Genomic DNA, 20,966 nt, shown 5'->3' on the forward strand with positions numbered 1-20,966 from the left:
ACACCAATTCAGATAACTTTGGGAACACACTTTGCTGGAGCTCAGTCCTCACCAGGGCTGGAGGCAGTCAAGCAGTGGGTGGAGAGTGTGAACAGCAGGGGCAGCTGGAGAGTGTGAACAGCAGAGGGGTCTCATGTATCTTGTTCTTTTTGTTAATTTTATTTATGTCTGTATATAAACCCATGTGTGCAAGGTACTCAAGGAGGGCAGGAGAGGGCATAGGTTCTTCTAGGCCAGTGGTTCTCAACCTGCCTAATGCTGCGACCCTTTAATGCAGCTCCTCACATAGTGGTGCCCCCCAACCATGAAGTTGTTTTTGTGTAATTCTGCTACGGTTATGAATCATAATGTAAATAACCTGTGCTTTCGAAGTCTTTAGGGGGTTTCAGCCCACAGGTTGAGAACCGCTGTCCTAGGGCTGGAGTTAACCTGGTTGGAAGATCTGGGGGAACTGAACCCTAGTCTGCAAGAGTAGCAGGTACTCTTGACGTCTGAGTCATCTCTGCAACCTGTGGCTTCTCCTCTGTACAGTCTAGTTGTCATAGTAACTTTCCTAACCACGTGACTCCTCCCTCCCCTAAGATGACAAGATCTGTCCAGATTTTGGCACGAGCTTCAACTATTTTCCACTTTGATACCAGTTCGGTCTTCTCAGGGCGTGCATGAGTCAACATGGCCTGGGGGTTATATAGCCAGTCACAGGGCCATGCAAGCGCAAGGCTTGCTGTGAGATCCAGTTTCCTTTCTGCAGAAGTGTCCATAGAAATATCAAGAGTGAAATCTCCGTTGGCTTTGCATTTGAAACATTGCCACTCGGCTGAAGTACCGAATGCAGGCGGCCGAGGTGCCTCAGTGAGGACGGTTGGCTGTGACCTCTGACCCAGGCTACTTTCAGGAAGAGAAGCAACTGTGAGGAGGTTCAGCCGGATAGAAAAGAGATGGACAGTCAGTAAGGTCCTAAGGCAGGCAACAGTGGAGGCTGGGAAGACGGCTCTGATGGTGACAGGAACTGCGCTCACCGTGCAAGCGTGGAGACCACAGTTCGAATCTCCAGTACACATTGCATAGGTTACTTACTTCCAGGCACAAGAACAGCCCCCATATCCACCCTCACCCCGTTTGAGACAAGATCTCACTCTGTAGAACAGACTGGCTCATGTTTGTGATCCTCCTGTCTCAGCCTCGCAAGTGCTGAGGTTAAAAGCAGAAAAATACCCAACTGATGTTAGAGCCCACCTCATTATTCCAGGGTAGTAGGTGCCTTCCACATCCTAGCTCCTAGCTGAGTTTTTATGTTTGTTTCTTTGAGACAGGGACTCATGTAGCATAGGTTCACCTTAACTCAATCTGTAGCCAGGGAGAGATAACCTTGACCCTTTATCCTCTTGCCTCTACTATCCATGTTCTGGAATCACAGATGTGTTGGCCATTGCTCCTGATTGATTTATTGATTAATTTATTTATTTGAGACAGGGTCTCTGTGGCGGTTTAAATAAGAAATGGCCCTCATCGGTTCATGTATGCGAATGTTTAGTTCTCAATTTGTGATGGTTTTGGGGGAGGTATGGAGGTGTGGTCTTGCTGAATGAAGACATGTTATTGAGAGTGGGTGCTGAGAGCTTACAGGGTGGCCCCACTTCCAGTTCTCCCTCAGGTTTATATTTAAGGTCCAGGTGCTATGTCTCAGCATCCTTCTCTTCCACTCACGTTTGCCTGCTGCTTGTGGCCGGCCATGCCTTCCAGCTATAACGGGCTCTTAGCCCTCTGGAACTGTAAGCCAAAATAAACTCTGTCTTCCCTAAAGTTACCTTTGGTTATGGGGTTTCACCCCAGCAACAGAAAAGTAACTAGTACAGTCTCACCGTGTAGCCTGGAACTAACACAGATCCACCTGCCTCTTCCGGTACCGAACTCTTGGGTCACCAAGTCAGGCCCTAGTTCCCTATTTCCGTGTAGCAAGTCTCTTCCTCACTCTGTCACTCAGCTCTCCGAGCTCCCAGTCTCATCTGGGTCTCACATCACTGAGGGCAGCAGCCACACCCGTCTCAGCCTCTTCTACCCATGTTGCTCCCACCTCCAGGTTCCGCAGGTTTTGGGTGCTCTCAGAGCGGTCTTCCATCCCCTATCTGGCCAGCACTATGCTGAAGAATACTCCGGAATACCAGGGCCATACCTCCTCACAAGACCTCACATTCAGCAAATGTTTATAGAATTCCAATGTTTGATAGGCTCTGTTCTGGGTTCCAGGCACAGAGAACTGACTGCAGAAGGCTGACTTGGGGAAGCCCCACTGTCTAGTGGGATGGGTATGTGGACACAGAGCACCGTGAAGGAACAGGCAGGATAACTGAAGCGCTACAAAGACCAGTCTGCAACAGTGGCATCTCTCAAAGGGAGCATAGGGCCAGAGCTGGCCTACTTGAATCAGTGACACCTGAACTTTAATCCGGAACTGGCCACAGTACGTTTAGAGATTTGTTCTGGAAGGAACGACCGGTTCACAGGCTTGAAATGGGGCAGTGCAGGGCTGTCGCCTGAATTCCGTGGCCAGTGGTGTTGGCAACACACGCCCCGGACGCGATTAGAGCCCTGGCCAGCACAATCAACTCCTGCAGGCTCCCAGGATCGAAGGTTCAGGATTTGAGAGTCCATTATGGGACGACATCTTCTCTCCACCGGGACAAAACAGGCTTAAAAGCGACGTGCTCCCGCCCGAGGCCACTCAGAGGCGCCACAGTAGCTAGTCTCGCCGAGCCCCTTCCGCGCAGCGCCATCAACCACTCAGAGTGCGTTCTCAGCCTCACAAGCGGAAGTGGGCGGGATTATAGAAGCCCCGCCCCCTATCCGCCCACCTCCGCTCTCCTGACTGGCTCCGCAGGGCGTCCCCGCCTCCGAGGTGTCGCGGCTGGGGCGGGTTGTTGGGGGAGCGGCCGGTTGTGTAGCGGGTGTAGAACGGTGCGGCCACTGTCTTCTTCGCCACCATGGGGGCCCAACTGAGCACGGTAGGCGGCATGGGTCTGGGGTCTCTAGGCTCGCACTGTGGGGACACGGTACGATTCGGGGCTCCCAGCACCGGTTCACGAGCACCGCGCCCCACCCGGCCTCTTGCGGACTCAATGACTCACGCCCTAGCTAGTGACCGCGCCACTCTGGCCCTGCCTCAGGCCAGAGGGGCCCGAGCGCGGGATGGACATTGAGGACCCTGTTCCGTGTGCGAAAGTGACAGGGAGTGAGTGACGTGTGCGCCCGCGTGAGTGGGCGTGGCTTGTGAGTATGAGAAAGTTGAAGTGCCCTGAGCCCGTGGGTTTTGTAAATGTGAACGTGAAGTGTGATCGTAGGTGCACAGGTGTGTGCGTGGAGGAACCGATAGTGCTGCGTGTGAGAATGAGGGTGTAGGTGTGAGGACACGCAGGCGTGAATAGTGGACGCATGTGAGCTGGCAGGAAGAGTACTTTGACGTTCATGTGTGTATGGGAGAAGTGTGTAGAATGTCCCCACAGGGGTTGGATGCATCTTCTTGCCATAAACAAGGCAGTAGTAGGCCATAATCTTTTCAGCAGTCACTCAAAACCCCGGCCATTCTTGTTACTCACTGCACTGTCACTGAAGAAGTGTCACTTAGACTTGGCCATCAGCCCAGGGCACTGAGGATGCTGGGACCTTCTGACATCTATAAATCTGCTCTCTCATTGTTACTTTGGATCAACCAATGCCCCTTTCACAATCCTGGAGCCTGCTTTCCTGATTTACTTTTTTTTTTTTTTTTTTTTTTTTTTTTTTGAGACAGGGTTTCTCAGTGTAGCTCTCTGTAGACCAGGCTGCCCTCGAACTCAGAGATCCATCTGTCTCTGCCTCTCCTATGCTGGATTAAAGGTGTAGGCCACCACTGCCCAGCCTCTTCCTGATTTCTTAAGAGCATCCATGTGAACTGTGCCCAGCCCCAATTACACAAACATACCCTTGAAGTGCCCAGGTCTTTGGGTATGGCAAGTTTAGGCCAGCGCCGGTCTTCGGGGGTGCCCTCCTCTTTGTGAGATCCAGGGCTTCTGGTGAAGACAGTCAGCTGGCTTCTTGGCATGGCATTTGCTCTTCAGAGAGTGGCCAATCCAGGATGGACCATCTAAAGAGCAGCCTGGCCCAAGGCAAACCTCAGGGTGACAACACCCCATAATGAGGTTTTGACCAGTTTTCCCAGAGACTGCCCATGGTCCCCTGCTTTCCAGATTCTCTTCACCTTTTGGACCATGTTGGTGGTACCCCAGCACCTGGCTCTCCCATCAGTTTATGTTGACAGTCATTCCTAGCAGGCAGTAGAACTCTGTCTATTAGGAGGCCCCACCATGGCCTCATCTGTTCAGTCGTTGCTTCACATTGTCTTTGACTTATGGGACTGACTGGGGTCTTACAGTCTTCAGTGCCCATGGTACATATTAGGCCTGAAGGCCTGTGTGTGGCTGCTGGGTACTGGGTGTACCAGATGTCTTATCTGGGCCATGCAGGCCCTGTGGGAGGCCTCCTGCATATATTGGGGGCCCCGACCCAGAGGATGGCACTTGAGTCTGCTGTCCACCTGGAAAACATTGCATGCTTGGCCAGCTGCTTTGGACTGCCTCTCTGCCTGTTTGTGAGTTCCAGCAAGCCCTGATAGACCCATTCCTTTTGCAGAGTCTATAAGGCCTTCCCAGTAGCTCCTGGTAACTCTGGGCCTGGTTGGTGGCTTGGATTCCACAGAGGGTGGCTCAATTATCCACCTGTTCCTCCTCCTGGGCTCCCTTCCCCCATTGTCTGGAGCCCAGCCCAGAGCCCCCCTGCTTCAGGACTTCCTCCATATCCTCCCACTTCCTGCCACTTAGAACAAGATCGGGAGGGCTGTGGTCACTTGATCCTGGCAGGACAGCAGGAGAGTGGGTGGTGGGCAGGTAAGCGAGCCTGTGACTGGCTGGTCTAAGCCCCGGGTCAGGGAGCTGGCTCCTGGAAGGAGGCGGGGGCTGAGCTCTGTACCAGCCTTCCCTATTCAGCCTGGGCAGAGTGGATTCCAGGGTTTTAGAGTGGGGAAAGCCAGAGTGAGAAACGTAGGCAGGGTGTCCCATGGGTGAGGAACAGGCTGTTCATCCCTTTGCTATAGTGAGTGAGCTCTGGACTCCCTCCTGGGACCCAGTTTCTTTACATCTCTTTGCTGTTAGAGCAAGGAGAGGAAGGGGTAGGTTCCTTGGTACAGTGGAGTGTGGTCTACAGGGTCAAGGTCTGGGAAGCAGTTGCTCTCAAGGACTTAAAACTGAAAGGTGTGTGTGCGTGCACATGCGTGTGTGTGTGTGTGTGTGTGTGTACAGCTGAGGAAGAGGAGGTGGGGCAGGGACTTGGCCTTGGCCATCTGTCTCCTGTTTACTTGGCCCCTGCTGCTGGGACTAGGGTGGTACTGTGGAAGGGTGGGGGACTGCCTGTTTACCCCATGCCAGTGAGGATGGAATATATCTAGTCCCCTGGTGAGTGAGTCTGGTCAGACCTCTAACTTTGGGAGACCAAACCTTTGCGCTGCTGCTACTGACCTTGGTGCAGTTCCCCTGGGACTGGGTCTGTCTCCCCTTTGGTTTGAGCTCCTTGGACATGGGGTTTAGGCCTGGGCCTCCTTCCCCACCCCCCTCCCCAGCCCTTAGATACAGGAGTGCCTGCTAGGGTTGTTGACTAAATGAATGACAGCTAAGATGGCTAACCACAGCTGCCTTCTAGATAGAAATTTTCATATAGAAAAGGTTCACCTTTCCCCTCTCAGTGTCCAGACATCTCAGGCTTGTCACCAAAGCCTCTGATTTCTTACTGAATTGGGACTGACAGCAGCACCTCCCAGATGCAGCCTGAGGGTTGAGGTAAGAGGGCAGTGCTCTTTGGGAGCAGCCAGGAGCCCGCCCTTGGCTCATTAAGCCTGTACCTTCTGAACATGCTGCAGTGCCAGGGACAGGTGGCATGCCTCCCTCCACAGCCTGTGCTGTGCCTAAGGTTTGTAAGGAAAATAGGATATAAGCTGAGCCCTTCCCTCATCAGGGAGCAGCAGGCTTGGCTTTTGCCCTGTTTTTGGAAACTCGCACACACACCGTAAGAAGTCAGAGAGTCATGAGGGATCAGGAGAGAGGGATGTTATTGTCCTTGTGGTGAGTCCACAAATATTTACCAAGTACCTCCTGCACCAAGTGCTGGCATCACGGTGGCTAGGCAACCCCAAGTTACCCAGAGACAGGAGGGGGGCCATTCTGAGCTCAGGGCTATTATGGAGACCCTACCTATGTTCAGGGACCCACCCAGAGGGCTGGCACTGATGGGTTCAGGGTGAGGGTTGTAGGATGATCTACATATGGCCACCTACACATTGGGCTTCTCCAAGCCTCCTTTGTTAAATGGGAATGTAGAGACAGCTGCATTAACTCCTGTATTAGTTATGATCAAAGGCAGCTTAGGGAAGAGTTCGTTTTAGCTCACACTTCCAGAGGACTAGAGTCTGCCGTAGCAGGGAAGGCTTGGCAGAGGGAGCAGGAAGCTGAGGGGTCACATCTCAGCCACATATAGGAAACAGTTTGTCTGTCCCCAGGGAGGTACTTTCTCCGGCAAGGTTGTATTCCCTTACTAAACACCACCATGGTCTGGGCACCAAGTGTTCAAATCCACAAGCTATAGGGGATGTTCCTCATTCGAACCACAACATGAACCCAAGATGGAGGGTCAGGAATGAATCCAGGTGTGTGACAGGCCCTGAGAAGGCAGCTTGCTCACCTAGTAAGCCAGAGTGTACTCAAACCGTCCTGCTGGGGAGATAAACAGGAGCCTGCCGAGCATGCGCCCAGCTGGTTCGAATCATTGGTGCTCATTCCTAGGGCTCCCAACAGTGGTGGTTTCTGGATGTGGTTTTGCTCCCCACAATGGAATTTTCTGTAGCAGAAAAATCACCAGAATGGCCCTCTTGCCCAGAAAGCTTACAGAGAGGCCTAGGCTGTGAAAGTCACCAATGGCCTGGGTGACTAGCCATGGCTTCTCAGGGAAGAGCTCCTGGTGCGTTGAAGGCTGGTGGGTGGGATCCTCATGCACGTTGGAGGTGATGCAGCTTGTCTGTCGGGGAAGCTGAGCTTGGAAATCTGCTCCTGCCTTCCAGGGGGGAATAGTATCTGGCTACAGACTCTGATGGGGACACAGGAGGACCTGTCCCTAGAGGTGGCTTAGAAACAGAAGGTGGGACTGAGAAGTCCTGGATTCAAATTGCAGTTGCATTCATGTGGTTTTGCCACCTTGGCAGGCCAGTGGTTTTCCCTGAGAATGTGGTGACGTGAATGTGGTCCTGGGACTTTGGTGTGACTTGAGGCAGGACAATTCCCTCTAGCTTGTTTCCCCTCTGTGGCTTGGAGTAGCTGCTACACATTTAGTGGAGAGCTGAAATGGGGTGGTCCCAGGGACACAAGACTCTGTCTTGAGAGCAGTACCAGCTCAGGGATTGTGGCTGTGTTCGCTCTGCACATGGCCTTTGGAAGCCCCCTCTGTCTCAAGAGCCCTAGGTAACCCTTTCTGAGTTCTGAGCTGGGCCTCAAACCTGGGTGCTGGGCACAGTGCTGTGCATTAAATGGGCGTGGTCCTGATAGAAGTATTATGGACCCAGCAATTGGCTCTTTTTAAACTCATGGGTAGCATACCAGGGGCCTGTGGGGTAAGGCCTTGGCTGGGAGACAGTTTGTTCTGAGCCCAGCAAAGGGCCCTCTGCTGCTGAGGCTGCCTGAACCTGCAGGGCCGGTTTTGGGGTGAGGAGTGTGTGTGTATCTGGCTGATTGATGGTCCCTCCACTTCTCAGGTTGCACACCCCTCTGGGGATTGGGGGGAGGGCTCCCAGTTTAGCTTACTGCTTCCTAGGAAGGAAGTGTTCCTCACGATGAGCCTCACGTGCTTTTTGCAGATGGGACAAGAGGCTCAGACAGAGTGACCTCCGAAGCTACTGGAAGGTGGGGAGTCCTGACAGGGCTTTGAGAGAGGGGGACAGTGGGGCTGGGCCAACCAATCAGGCTCAGTGGCACAGTGCGTGAGAGCACTTCCTCACTCTGGCTCCTGACAGAAATACCCAGAAAGGAAAGATCTTGCTTGTGATGCCAGTCTGTCATGGCAGAGGAAGTAGGAGCCTGCTGCTGAGGCTGTTCACATCCCTGCTAACCAGGGAGCAGAGGCAGGGTGGGAGCCAGATCCAGTGACTCACATCTTTCAGCTAAGCGCAGCTTCCCAAAACAGTTGCCCAGGGCTACTCAGCCAGTGCTGAAGGCAGCCCAAGCACCCAGGGAGAGAGTCCTAGGGTCATTATTTATGGGAAGTGACTCAACTTATCCAACCTCACTGGCTTGTTTCCATGGATGTGGGAAGCAAGGAGGAGCAAGTATGGAAGCTCTAAGAAACTAGTGCATAGATGCTGGGTCAGTTCAGTGGCCCCTAGGAAACTGGTGCAGAGACTCGGAGCCCAGTGGCCAGTGAAGGGCTCTTAAGTGGATTCTGAGCCAAGTTCTGAACTGGAACTTGGGCCTGGGATTTGGCTCGGTCCATAGAGTGCTTGGTCAGCATGCGTGGCACACATACATGCCTGTAACGATCGATGTCTACACTTGGGAGCAGGACGATCAGAAGTTCAAGGTTTTTCAAAACTTTCCTCATGGTGCTGGGCACAGAGGACTGAGTGTTGTGGCAAATGTTGTGAGTCTGGTTTTGGTCGCTTCTCCCCGTAGGCTGCGGAATGGAGTTCGCTAGACAAGGCTGGAGGAGAAAGGTCACACAGGGGGAAAGGCCCAGGGATGCTGGTGAGGTGTCACCTGTAAGGTCGGGCAGGACCCTGTGCTGACCTTGGGCTTCCCTCTGTCTTTGCAGTTGAGCCACGTGGTGCTCTCACCTGTGTGGTTCCTCTACAGCCTCTTCATGAAGCTGTTTCAGCGCTCCTCACCGGCCATCACCCTCGAGAACCCCGAAATCAAGTACCCTCTGCGGCTCATTGACAAGGAGGTGGGTGCCCTGCTCCACCCCCAGTACCTATGCTGCCCCTCCATGCTCCCCTCCCCCCATGCTGCCACCTGCCTACATGGAGATGTAGAGAGATGCAAGGATGGAGAGAGCAGGGCCTTGGAGACGTGACAGAGGGCTTCAGACCCTGCTCTCTGTGGTGTGAACTCTCCCTGGGGAGATAGAAACAAATACCTGATCCCTCAGATACAGCACAGGGACAGACCAAAGGACCATCGTACCAAAGCTACACTGGGGAACCAGTGGTTTTATTAAGCTTACTTACAGAGCATGGGGTGACTATGGGTGACCCCAAAGCAGCCATGTCAGCAAAGAGCCTTACCCTGACATGGATGATGGATGGATTTCCCCACATGGCACAGGTGGCATGTCCCGAGTTAACCCCTTCTTGTCTGTACACTCTAGTACCTTCAGAGACCCCAAGACCAGGTCAGTTAGGGCAGAATCACGTAGCTGTCTGGGAGGTGCGGGAGGGAGTGGCTGGAACCTCAGGTGAGTGTCCAGTGGCCCTCCCCAGACCATCCTTCTTTGGGGGACAGCAACTATAGGCCCAGTTTGGGGGGTGGAGTGTGTCTGGTAAATTGGCACAGCTGCTTGATGCAAATGCTAATAGTTCGAGGGGAGGGTAACGTAACACCCTCTGACAGTTTCCCACCATGTCTGAATAGGAGAGGCCCTTTGGGACTTCTGGGTACACACCCCCTACTTAGCCTGGGAGCAGAGTAAGAGGTTGAGCACCCTGCCACTTGGAGATAAGAGCTCATCCCTTCCCCTGCCGCTGTGGTAGATACAGCCTTGCCTTTGTTAGCCTGGATGTCTGCCTCCGCTTGCCTCTGTGAAGTATGTCTGCCCCTCTGGCTCAGCTGCCCTCCCCCTCTTTCCTGGGGCCCTCCCTGCTCTATTCCTGGCTTCCCCTAGCTGCTTCCAGAGGGGTGTGGCAGGAAAACCCCAAGTCAGGGAGCAGAGTCAGAGCCCAGAGGAATGGAGGATCCTTAGCCCCAGGTCTCCACCCTGTGTGTGTGACCATGGGACTAACCTTCTCATAGGGAGCTGATTGGGCTCATGTGTGTATGTCTGTGATATTCTCAGAGCTGTAGAGGAGACAGAAGGGGAAACATTCAAAATGAAAAAATAAGTCCTGTCCTAATGAGACTCCTGTAGCTTCTCATTAAGTCTTATACATATATAGACATACATGTTTTTCTTTCTTACCAAAATAAGTTTTCATGTTTTTGTCTGTCTGTCTATCTGTCTCTGTCTTTCTGTCTTCTCTCCCTTCCTCCCTCCATTTCTTTCTTTCGTAGCCTTGGCTGTTCTGGAACTCTCTGTAGACCAGGTTGGCCTTAAACTCAGAGATGCTCAGTGCTGGGATTAGAGGCTCAAGCCACCAGACCCAGCATCATATTTTTAAACCTTATTGTCTGTGAGGTTTCTGGCTTGTTGTGTGTTACAGAGGATGGGACCCAGGGCCTTGGGCCAGGTACCCAGGGCTCTGCCCCTCATCCTCATAACCGGTTTTGTTTTTAATTTCTGTATTTTCTCCCTTCTTTATCTGCTATTTAATTCTTAAAGTGGCATGACTTGTGTGTCACTGTGAAAGTTCTGCTTGTGCCCTGGGGCCTCCCCTCCCTACCTGTTGCTGCCCCCACCCTGCAGCGTGTTGTTTTGGAAACCTGAAGCCTGGTTCCGGTTTACTTACACAATGCAGGTGGGTTTTCAGGAACCCAGAGCAGCCTTGTTTCGTGTGGTTGTTTCGTTTTCTTCTTGTGACTGTCTAATATTTTTTAAAAGGACGTGAGACCACACACTGGGGACCCTCCGTCCCTACTGAATGAGCGCGTGGCATTTCTGGAGTTCAGTTTCTTCTCCTCCCCCTCCACAGCCTGGTGCTACCCCTCCTGAGCAGCAGTAAGACCTGCTCTGTGGCCCTGACAAGGGCTTATCACTACTTCCTCAAAAAAAAAAAAAAAAAAAAAAAAAAAAAAAAAAAGCCCTTCAGGGTGGTGTCTGTCCTTGGCCTTTGGTCAGTCAATAGTGCTGGACCCTGCTCCTAGTCAGGATAAGGCTGTATTTGGCCCAGTCCAAAGGTTCTGGGAGGCAGGGTGTCCACAGTTTGCCCCGTGTGGTACCCAGTTGGGCTTCTCCAAGTGTTTCCTCTGTTCAAATGTTCAGGGATGGGGGTTCCCCTACCAGATGGCCTTCTTGTGCTAACTTCCTCCTCAGACTGAGCTGAGGTGGGGATGCGTGCGTTGCACCAGGTGTCAGTGCTGTGTCCGTCTGTGGGGACCACAGTATGGCCCTGCAGCTGCTCTTCCCAGTCAGGTTGGGTGCCAGGAGTAGGGTCCAAAGTCAGCTCGGACATAACTCACCAGCAGATTTCTCCCTTCTATGGCAGCCTCAGGGCTGTTTCTCAGGCTCTTAAGCAGCCCCTGACCATCTTGAAGGGGAAGTAGCCACCACAGTTCAGCTTTGACTTGTCCCTGGTACCCGGCCTATGGAGGTTGGTGACCTGGCGTTGGGCTCTTGACTCTGGCCAACCCCAGGACCTCCCAGACAGTGGAAGTTGATATGGTCTACATAGCCAGCCTCTGCCACAACCACTCACTTCTTGTAGGTTTTTGGCTGCAGTGACTTCTAGAATTTTCTGCTGCCAGGCTTGGCACTTGTGGCTCTGTCTCGGCTCTGCGTCTCTTCCAATCATAAGCTGCTCTTGTTACCCCAGGCCCCGGCTCCAGCTGAGGGCCGACATGGACCCTTCCCACCACATCCTGACATTTTCTGGGTAGTCTGGTATTCTCCCTTTGGGACCATGTGTTCACTTTGACCACCCTGCTGTGTGGCTCTCTCTGGGCCAACAAGAGCAGGGGCCCACTGAACATGCACCTGATTCCCTCCCCTGCCCTATATGTGTGTGCTGGTGACATCACTGTCACTGTGGTGATGGGGGGGCTCTGTGGTCCAGCAACTCTGCCTCTTTGCAGATTATCAGTCACGACACTCGGCGCTTCCGATTTGCCCTCCCTTCGCCCCAGCACATCCTGGGCCTTCCTATCGGTGAGTCTGCCCAGCCCATCCCCTCTCTGGAGTCAAGAGTGGGAGGAGGGGGCGGTACCTAGCCTTGTAGAATGGGCCCATGTCCTCGATGGTGGCTCCAGCACAGGTGTAGAGACCTATGCCGAGGTGCACTGGGAGTCCCTCATGATGTGGGAGGGGACAGTGGGAGCCAAGGCCAGGCCAGAGTTTGAAGGTGAGACAGGCATAAACCCTGGGAAGATAAGCTCCTGGGGGAACAGTGCCTGACCTCAAGTGACCATTCCCTGTCTTACAGGCCAGCACATCTACCTCTCAACCAGGATCGATGGCAACTTGGTCATTCGGCCCTACACCCCTGTGTCTAGCGATGATGACAAGGGCTTTGTGGACTTGGTGGTCAAGGTGGGGTCTCCATGGCGTGGCTGCAGGGGGTGGGGGGATGTATGTGAGAATTTGCTTCCTACTCAGGTGACAGAAAGGGAGACCTGGAGCAGAGTAGGTGTGGACCAGGTGCTGAGGGTCAGAGTGCAGAGCGGGCCTTGTGGGGGTGGGGGTGGGGGATGGGGGTGCAGACATCCATAGGGCCAGACAGGGCCTTGTATGCCCCAGTTGGCCTGGGACATTGGAATTGGTCATAGACCGAGCATCTGTTCTGGTTGGAATTACTGGTCAGAAATAGGATACAGAGGTGGGAAGTCTAGCAGGTGGGGGTGAGGAGAGATATGAGAGAGAGAGAGAGAGAGAGAGAGAGAGAGAGAGAGAGAGAGAGAGAGAACCCATATATGATAGGCTTTCCAACCTGAGTCTCCGTTAGCTCCTGTGGGCTCTGGATAAAGACCAGTACTGGAGCGGAGCCTCTATGCAAGTGTTCTGTCTCTCTCTTCCCTCCCCCATCCCTCAGACTCCTGCTTGTGTCTGAGGTCTAGGCTCTTAGGGAAATGGCCCAGCCCTGAAAGGGACACTGCTGTTCCTCTGTCCCCATGTTCTTTGGCCATGTCCCCATAGGCAGTAATCCCACAGGGGCCCAGAAGGCAGAAGGATGTCTGTGTGGCTGGCTGCTGAAGCAATGCAGCAGGAGGGGAGGGCAGGGCTGAGCTGAGGGCCCAGTGCAGGCAGATGTGGACATGGAATCTCATCCTCTTGAAGGCACCTACACGATCCTCTGGCCAGTAGCCCTGTGTGGCAGGTGGAAGCCTTGCTTTTGGGAGGAGTGGGATGGAAGGCTTAAGTTTGGGTGAATGGGATCTTAGGGGGGTACTGGCTGCCCATGAGGCTGTGTGCCCCAAGGCTGGGTGGGGACTGAGACATACCCCCCCGGCTTGCAGGTTTACTTCAAGAACACCCATCCCAAGTTTCCAGCTGGAGGAAAAATGTCTCAGTACCTGGAAAACATGAATATTGGAGACACCATTGAATTCCGGGGCCCCAATGGGCTGCTGGTCTACCAGGGCAAAGGTGATTGAAGCAGGCACCCCTGGGGACTGGGCAGGACTCTGGGAACTTGAGAGCTGAGGGTGCTCTGTCTAAGGTGGGGGCTGGCGGGGGACAGGTGGTGTTCTCCCCTACCTTGGTTGTTGGGTGCGTAGAGGATAAGTGGCCAGTGCAGGGGCTGCCCCTGGCCGTGCTTGGGGGCCACGCTCATTTGCAGACCACGTTGCTTTGCTTATTGAGTGCCCCCAAACAAGCCTGAGTGGGAACCCTCCACTCTGCCCTCCTGTGCTGTCTCTCTTCCATAGGAGGTCTTATTCGAACAGACTCCTATTTTCACTCCAGCTGGCTAGGGCTGTGTGGTGTTTGCCCTGCCCTGGACCCCACAGGGCTCAGCTGCTCCTTTCTTCTCTTTCCAGGGAAGTTCGCCATCCGTGCAGACAAGAAGTCCAACCCTGTTGTCAAGACGGTGAAGTCTGTAGGCATGATTGCAGGAGGGACAGGTAAGGGTTAGGACCCTGGCTGTGCCGTGGTGGGTCAGGATGTGGGGGTGAGGGGAGACATATGGTAGGAGAGAGGTCTGAGGCCAGGCCTGGGTACCCCACTCCTTGCTTGAGTGCCTGGAGTGCTCCAGCAGATTCTCATTCAGTGTATGTGGGTCCTGTTCCAGGCATCACCCCGATGTTGCAGGTGATCCGAGCCGTCATGAAGGACCCAAACGACCATACTGTGTGTTATCTGCTCTTTGCCAACCAGGTCAGTAAACAGTCCCCAGACTGCAGGCTTGGAGCTTGGCCAGGCCCTGGGCAAGAGTCTGAATGATTGCAGAGATGCCAAGCGTGTCTGGAATGAGGGGCAGCACAAACTTTCTGGCAGCAGCAGGTGTGGGTAGCGGCTGCAGAGGGAGCACAGGGCCTCTCCCTGCTCACTCCTCCCTCCACACTTGGTGCGGCCTTCACCCCTGGCAGGGTGAGGGTTCTGGTACACTGCCCTGAGCAGAAGGAAGTGAGGGGCCTTGGACACGAGGGCTCGTACTGCCCCGAGCATGGTTGTAAGCTGCTGTGAGGCTTAGGATGAGTGGCTGCACTTCTCATGGGGGGGAAAGGGGGATGCGGCCGGTGAAGCAAGATTGTCTCAGCTTCTTCTCTGGTCCCATGTGTTGGGTCTGAATATGAAGTAATGTGATGTCTCTGGGGAGACCAAGCTGAGTCCCATGTGTCCCAGCAGTATAGAGGCCAGACCCTGGCACTTTGTGCTTATCAGATATAATTCAGATCATCTTGTCCCCAGGGTCTCTCTGGCCCAGCTCTACACTGTCCGAGAGAGAGAAGGAGAGAGAAAGGTTAAGTTGGTAGTAAACTTACTATAGTGGAGGCTGGTCCTGAACTCAAGATCTTCCCACCTCAGCCTCTGAATGCTGGGGTTATAGGCATTTCCCACAATGCCCTGCTCACAAGCTCCCTTTATAAGGAGCCTGCTGACCAGCAGCTTTGAGGAGCTCTTAGGATTCCAGGGAGCTTCAGCATCTGCCTCTGAGCTGCTGAGTGTGGTGGCCCACAGGGGCATGATGACTCACCCTTGGGTCTATCCCTGTTGAGATCCCCAAGAGCAGTCCCTGAGTCACCTGTCTTGACCGGGTGGCCTGTCTCCTGCAGTCCGAGAAAGACATCCTGCTGCGGCCTGAGCTGGAGGAACTGAGGAACGAACATTCTGCTCGCTTCAAGCTCTGGTACACAGTGGACAAAGCCCCTGATGGTGAGCTTGGGGAACCCCTGGTGGAGCGGGAGGCATCCCTCAGCCTTCACCAGGCCCACTTAGTACTCATGGGCTGCTTATGGCTGTGGAGGAATCAAACCCCAGAGAGGGCAAGTGCCCACAGCCCACAGATGGGAAGCAGAGCCAGGGTGGGGAACCCCACCTGCTTCCCAGGCTCTCGCAGCGCCCCAGCTGGCAAAGAAGTCCTTTATACTCCTTGGGCCTGGCTCACTTTGGGGCAGGCCTTGGGGAAGGGCTGAGGGTTGGGGTGGCTGCTTCTGTGTGGTTTGTAACCTATAACAGCCTTCGTATGTGTTTTTTTCTGGTCACTCTGGGAGAGGCTGCCCCGACTGCCCTGACTCTGCCATGCACCTGCATAAGTTGTTGGCTAAGTTTACAGTGCTATGGAGGAGCCATGTTGGAAGGAGGGAATGAGGCCCTCAAACTCCTGGAGAGTGCTCTCTGAGAACCGAGCTGTCCTTTGTTTTCCTGCTTTGCGTAAAAATAAGGGTAGAGAGAGATCACCTAAAAGTTGGGGGTGGGCTCAGTTGGTAGAATGATCACTGTGCATGTGTGCAGCCCTGGTCTGACTGTAGCATAACCAAACGGGACACGGTGGTGTGTAGTTGTAATCTCAGCGCTCAGGAGAAGTGGGAACAGAAGTTCAAAGTCATTCTCAACCACATAGCAAGTTCAAGGCCAGCCTGGGCTACATGAGACCCTGTGCTCTTTAAACAACAACACCCAACACTGTGTCCTTGCTGTAAAGAAAACAGCCCCTGCCCCTTCCCTGCATACTCCGAGATTGCTTCTAGTCACCCAGGTAGAAAGGCCAAAGATAGGCTGTTTGTAGTCACCCCACATAGAGAGGCCAAAGATAGACTGTTTCTAGTCACTCCAGGTAGAGGGCAAAGATAGGCTGTTTCTATTAACCCCACATAGAGAGGCCAAAGATAGACTGTTTCTAGTCACCCCAGGTAGAGGGCAAAGATAGGCTGTTTCTATTAACCCCACACAGAGAGGCCAAAGATAGACTGTTTCTAGTCACCCCAGGTAGAAAGGCCAAAGATAGGCTGTTTCTATTAACCCCACATAGAGAGGCCAAAGATAGACTGTATTTATCCTGGGTAGAGAGGGCAGAGATAGACTGTTTCTAGTCACCCAGGTAGAGAGGGCAAAGATAGACTGTATTTATCTTGGGTAGAGAGGGCAAAGATAGAACAAAGGAATGATTCCATCCAAATCCACATTGATGCCCAAGGAGTTTATTGGGGTTTCAGAGGAGCATGGTTGAGGGGTCACTTACTGAAACACGGTGACTCGAATGTCGCCGCATCAGCAAGAAGCTCACCCCAGCATGGCCCCATGACAGTGATATCCCAGGCCCTTGCTGTGCACCTTGCAGGCAGCTCCACTGAAGAGTCCGCTCTTCCCACACACCTCACTGCTTTTATAACCCCAGGGAGGCCCTGGTGAGTCCCCAAATTTCTGGAGGTTGGCAGGAAGGAGTTTCGGTGGAAAGAAATAAGGCCAAGCTCTGTGAATGAGCCAGCGGGGCACTGGGTGTGGTGTCTGAAGAGCTGCTTTTCTTCTCGTAAAGAAAGGAGTGGGTGGTGGGCTGGTCAGGGAGCAGCTATCTGGAGAGTGACCGCCCTCCTGCAGGGTCAGGGACAGTGCTGCCCCTTCGTGGTGGTCTGTGGAAATGCAGACTGCCTGCCAGGACTAGGGCAAGGGTTGGGTAATCGCCTGGTCAGCCCCTTTATTCAGTACTGCCTTGACCCACAGGGAAACAGCAACAGGCCCTTTAGACCCAGACACAGGGCTCACACGAGTGGTGAATGGTAGGCTTCCCAGGGTCACCTTTGGGACCTGAATAACGAAACACCATCCAAAAAGGCCCCGGTGAGCCTGGCCTGTGTACCTGTGTGCACTGTCAGAATGTTTGTGCCTAGGCAACTGTCTGTCTGCACCACGCCTGTGCCTGAGGAACCCTAGGAAGCTTGCAGTGACTCAGGAGCTGAGTCAGAGGGGTACAAAAGGAATTTAGGAATGGAAGAAAAACAAGGGCTGGCCTGAAGTGGAGTCACACAAAAACATGGCTGTGATGCCTGTCTAATATACATGGCCCTTGTGTGTCACTCTTGACATTCCTGGGAGCCAGGATGCAAAGGGAAATGTGTTCTGCTACTTAGCTCATGGTGTCCGTGAGCTGCAGAATATTATTGATCAAACACAGTGGATTCTTCCCAGTCTTAGGGTCTCCTGGGACTTATTAGTTCCTCCTGTACCCACAGAGGAGACATCTTATAGGCAATGCCTCCCTGTCAGCCACCTTTTAAAGACACTATTAATGTTATTATTGTGTGTGTGTTGGGGGCTGCATTCCATAGCACATGTGTGGGGGTTAGAGGACAAGACTGTGGAGTTGAATTCAGGTCTGCAGACTTGGCTGATTCAGCAAGTCCCTTTACCCACTGAGCCATCTCCTTGGCCCTTCTGCCTTTTTTACATTGAGTTTCTGTGTTGTTTCTGTTGGTGTTCAGGGCTTTGAGGATGCTCTCTGAGTTGCAAAGGGCAGAAACAAGGCAGAGATAATCATGAGGGAGTGGGACTGGAAGGATTGAGGGCCTTTGCCAGGCCTGGTGGATCCCTGGGTCTAGGAAGCAGCCTTAATGGCAGGTGTCAGTGGCCCAGGGTCCCTTTGCTCTGCTCCTGCCTCTTCCTGTCTACCTCTGAAACCAGGCTAGAGGATGGGCCCACTGGACACATCTCAGGGGCTGGCCTGGATCAGGTACCCTCAGTTGGACTGAGAGGTGTCAGGATAGTTTCTCTGCGTAGCCAGAACCAGTCAGCCAGTCCTTAAAAGTCAACATTGGACCAGAGCCCTCCCTAGTCTCTGTGGGCTGCCTTCTCCCTGATGCAGTGCCTGTTATGAGGAACAGGAAATGGTATGCTCACAGGCCCAAGCAGGAGAGAGGGTGGCTGCACCGGGATGTGGCAGCTGTTGCCCATGGCCCGTGCCCAGAGTTTGAGTCTGTCCTGACATCACTGGTGTCAGATCCTGGACTGTCCTTGCATGCAGCTACTTCCAGGGGACCTAAAACTGTCCTTGAATTCACTTCCCTTGTCTTTCTCAAGTGCTGGGATTGCACTCATGAGCCTGTAATCTCACCTGGCTTGCTCACTGTTTACCGAGTAACAGTTTCACGACTGACATTTTCACACCAGGGACCAGGATGCAGCTGTGAAAAGGCCCATGGGCTGACTCTGTGGTGGCAGAAGAATCAGCCAGTGAACTGTAGCTGGGGTTCAAGGTGTAGCAAATGTCATTCTGACCAGCCTGGGCTGGGTACCTCCTTAGGGAGACTAGATGGTATGACCTTGAACAATTTGGGGTCCTCTGGGTCTTGGTTTCTATAAAGTGAAATCCATATGCCATACCATGGACCAGGGGACAGTTGTTTAGCATGAATGGGCTGACTTCCATTTCTAGCACTACAACACTGGATAATCCTATGGTAGTTGTAGGGGTCTATGGGGCAGGTTTTCAAGCTATAAGGTGAATGAGGGGAGCCATGAAGGCCTTGAGTTCCAGTTGTAGGCTGTCAGGAGGTAGTGGGTTTAGGGACTACAGCAGGATAGGTTTACCGAAAGGGTAGTAGAGCATCTGGGAGAAGATAGGACAGACAGAAGGACTGTGGGTCAGATGGGCACCGGATTTCACTTTGACTCACCTGGTTTCTTGTTCTCCAGCCTGGGACTATAGCCAGGGCTTCGTGAATGAGGAGATGATCAGGGACCACCTTCCACCTCCTGGGGAAGAGCCGCTGATACTGATGTGTGGACCCCCACCAATGATCCAGTTCGCCTGTTTGCCAAACCTGGAGCGTGTGGGCCACCCCAAGGAGCGATGCTTCACCTTCTGATGGCTGGATGCTGGCCACTCCCATGCCTGCTGCTCATGCACACCACAACCACCTGTCCACCCTTCCTTCCCCACTGTCCCTCACCCTGACATATGCCCACATCCATGCTGGGGACTGGGTTCAGCCTGGCCTGCCCAGCCCTGGTCATCCAGCTGTACTGGCCCCCGAGGGGCCCCTTTGGGAGCTGGCCTGTGTATCAGGTGGCTTCTGTTGACCACTTTCTGAATGGGCTTCTGTCTGGTACTAACTGGCCATTACCGGAGATGTTCTATGACCACCTCACACACACACACACACACACACACTGGGTGGGGGGGAGAAGGAGAGAGAGAGAGAGAGAGAGAGAGAGAGAGAGAGAGAGAGAGATAAAGAAAGGGAGGGAGAGAGAGAGAGAGGGAAAGAGAAAGAGAGAGAGCTGTCAGTACCATGTCTACCTGTTGCTATGGACCACAACTACAGAAAGGAAATGAAAGGTAAACAGTTACCTACAGTCCTAGGAACCATGCCTGCCACCTAACCGCCTACCTGCCTTAGGCTATGGCCTGGCCTGTGCCCCTAAACACTACATTAGACAGTGACACCCAGATGTTCTCTTAGGAGGGTGTCTGGCAGTGACAGGCCAGCCCCCCACTTGCTGGCCAAGAGTCTTTTGGGGCAGCAGGTGGACCCTTCCAAACCCCCACATACTGCCTGCCCTCTTCATGTAGCCTTGAGGGCCCTAAGTTGTCAGCCCAGCAGTTTGGTAGACCTTGGGTCCCTGGCTTGTTTCTCCATCCCAGACCTCCCCCCCTGTCTGATCCCCAGCCTGGGGGGTTCTGAGCAGTGCCTCTTGTCTTGGAGACAGACCCAGTGCCTGGCGCTGCCTTCAGCAGGCAGCAGGCAGCCTCCTGCACACTGGCTTTTTTAGTCATTTATGGGCAAAATGAGTTAAAATAAAACTTTGCAAATCCTGACCCTTCTTGTGTCTCTGTTGGGCCATGTTGAACAGACATGATTTTTTTTTTCCAGATAAGCATTTGCATTGCCTGTTCAGAGTTTGGGCAGTGGAGAAAGTAGACAGGGAGCCCAGCCTCGCCTCATGTATCTGTCACCATCCTGGTGGCAGCCATTCCCATGTCGGGACAGCCCTGTGGAAGGCACAGTGTGGGAGGCTGGTTCGTGCTCTTTCCAGGTTACATGCTAGAGCTTCCCTGGGATGACTCTGCTGTTGCTCTCCCTTCCCTGATCCTCGGCCCCGGACTGGGAAAGATGCCAAACTGATTACATTTGTGAGACGGTCACTTAAGACGGGTCAGGCGGAAGTGTGGGCTATTCTTAAAACCATGACCAAAAAGAGCAAGTTGGGGAGGAAAGGGTTTATTCAGCTTACACTGTCCATTTCACTTGCTGTTCGTTATTGAAGGAAGAAGTCAGGACAGGAACTCAAACGGCAGAATCCTGGACAGGCCATGGAAGGATGCTGCTTACTGGCTTGCTCAGCCTGCTTTCTTATAGACCCAGGTCTACCAGCCTAGGGATGGCACCACTTACAATGGGCTGGGCCCTACCCAATTGGTCACTAATTGAAAAAAAATGCCTTACAGCTGGATCTCACAGCGGCATTTCCTTAACTGAGGCTTTTTCCTCTCTGATGACACTAAGCTTGTGTCAAGTTGACACAAAACCAGTCGGCATGCCACCTCTGATGAGATGGTTGGGATGTGAAGTCCTTGTCCTGCTGGGGCAGATGTTCAGGCGGTGAATGTGAGTTTGAGAGCTCTAAGGTTGGAACTGCTTCTAAAAACTGGTGAGAGCCAG

The 20,966-nt window shown here is 53.3% G+C and overlaps 1 protein-coding gene across 1 annotated transcript; it reads left to right on the forward strand.

Moving 5' to 3' along the window:
* Positions 1-2,900: 2,900 nt before the first annotated feature.
* Positions 2,901-20,122, forward strand: CYB5R3 (cytochrome b5 reductase 3). Its single transcript, XM_080938837.1, has 9 exons — positions 2,901-3,002; positions 8,878-9,009; positions 12,009-12,081; positions 12,356-12,462; positions 13,386-13,515; positions 13,908-13,991; positions 14,159-14,244; positions 15,144-15,243; positions 18,997-20,122. The coding sequence occupies exons 1-9, from the start codon at positions 2,982-2,984 to the stop codon at positions 19,167-19,169; spliced, it is 906 nt and encodes a 301-aa protein (XP_080794963.1). The 5' UTR covers positions 2,901-2,981; the 3' UTR covers positions 19,170-20,122.
* The last annotated feature ends 844 nt before the right edge of the window (positions 20,123-20,966 follow it).

This window comes from Micromys minutus (assembly GCF_963924665.1).
Source record: "Micromys minutus genome assembly, chromosome: 27".
Taxonomy (NCBI): Eukaryota; Metazoa; Chordata; class Mammalia; order Rodentia; family Muridae; genus Micromys; species Micromys minutus.

Bases quoted from the DNA above. Each gene is read 5' to 3' on its own strand.
- CYB5R3 (XM_080938837.1), top strand. From the start codon at position 2,982: ATGGGGGCCCAACTGAGCACG. The intron at 3,003-8,877 runs GTAGGCGGCATG...CTGTCTTTGCAG, and splicing joins TGGGGGCCCAACTGAGCACG to TTGAGCCACGTGGTGCTCTC. The intron at 9,010-12,008 runs GTGGGTGCCCTG...GCCTCTTTGCAG, and splicing joins TGCGGCTCATTGACAAGGAG to ATTATCAGTCACGACACTCG.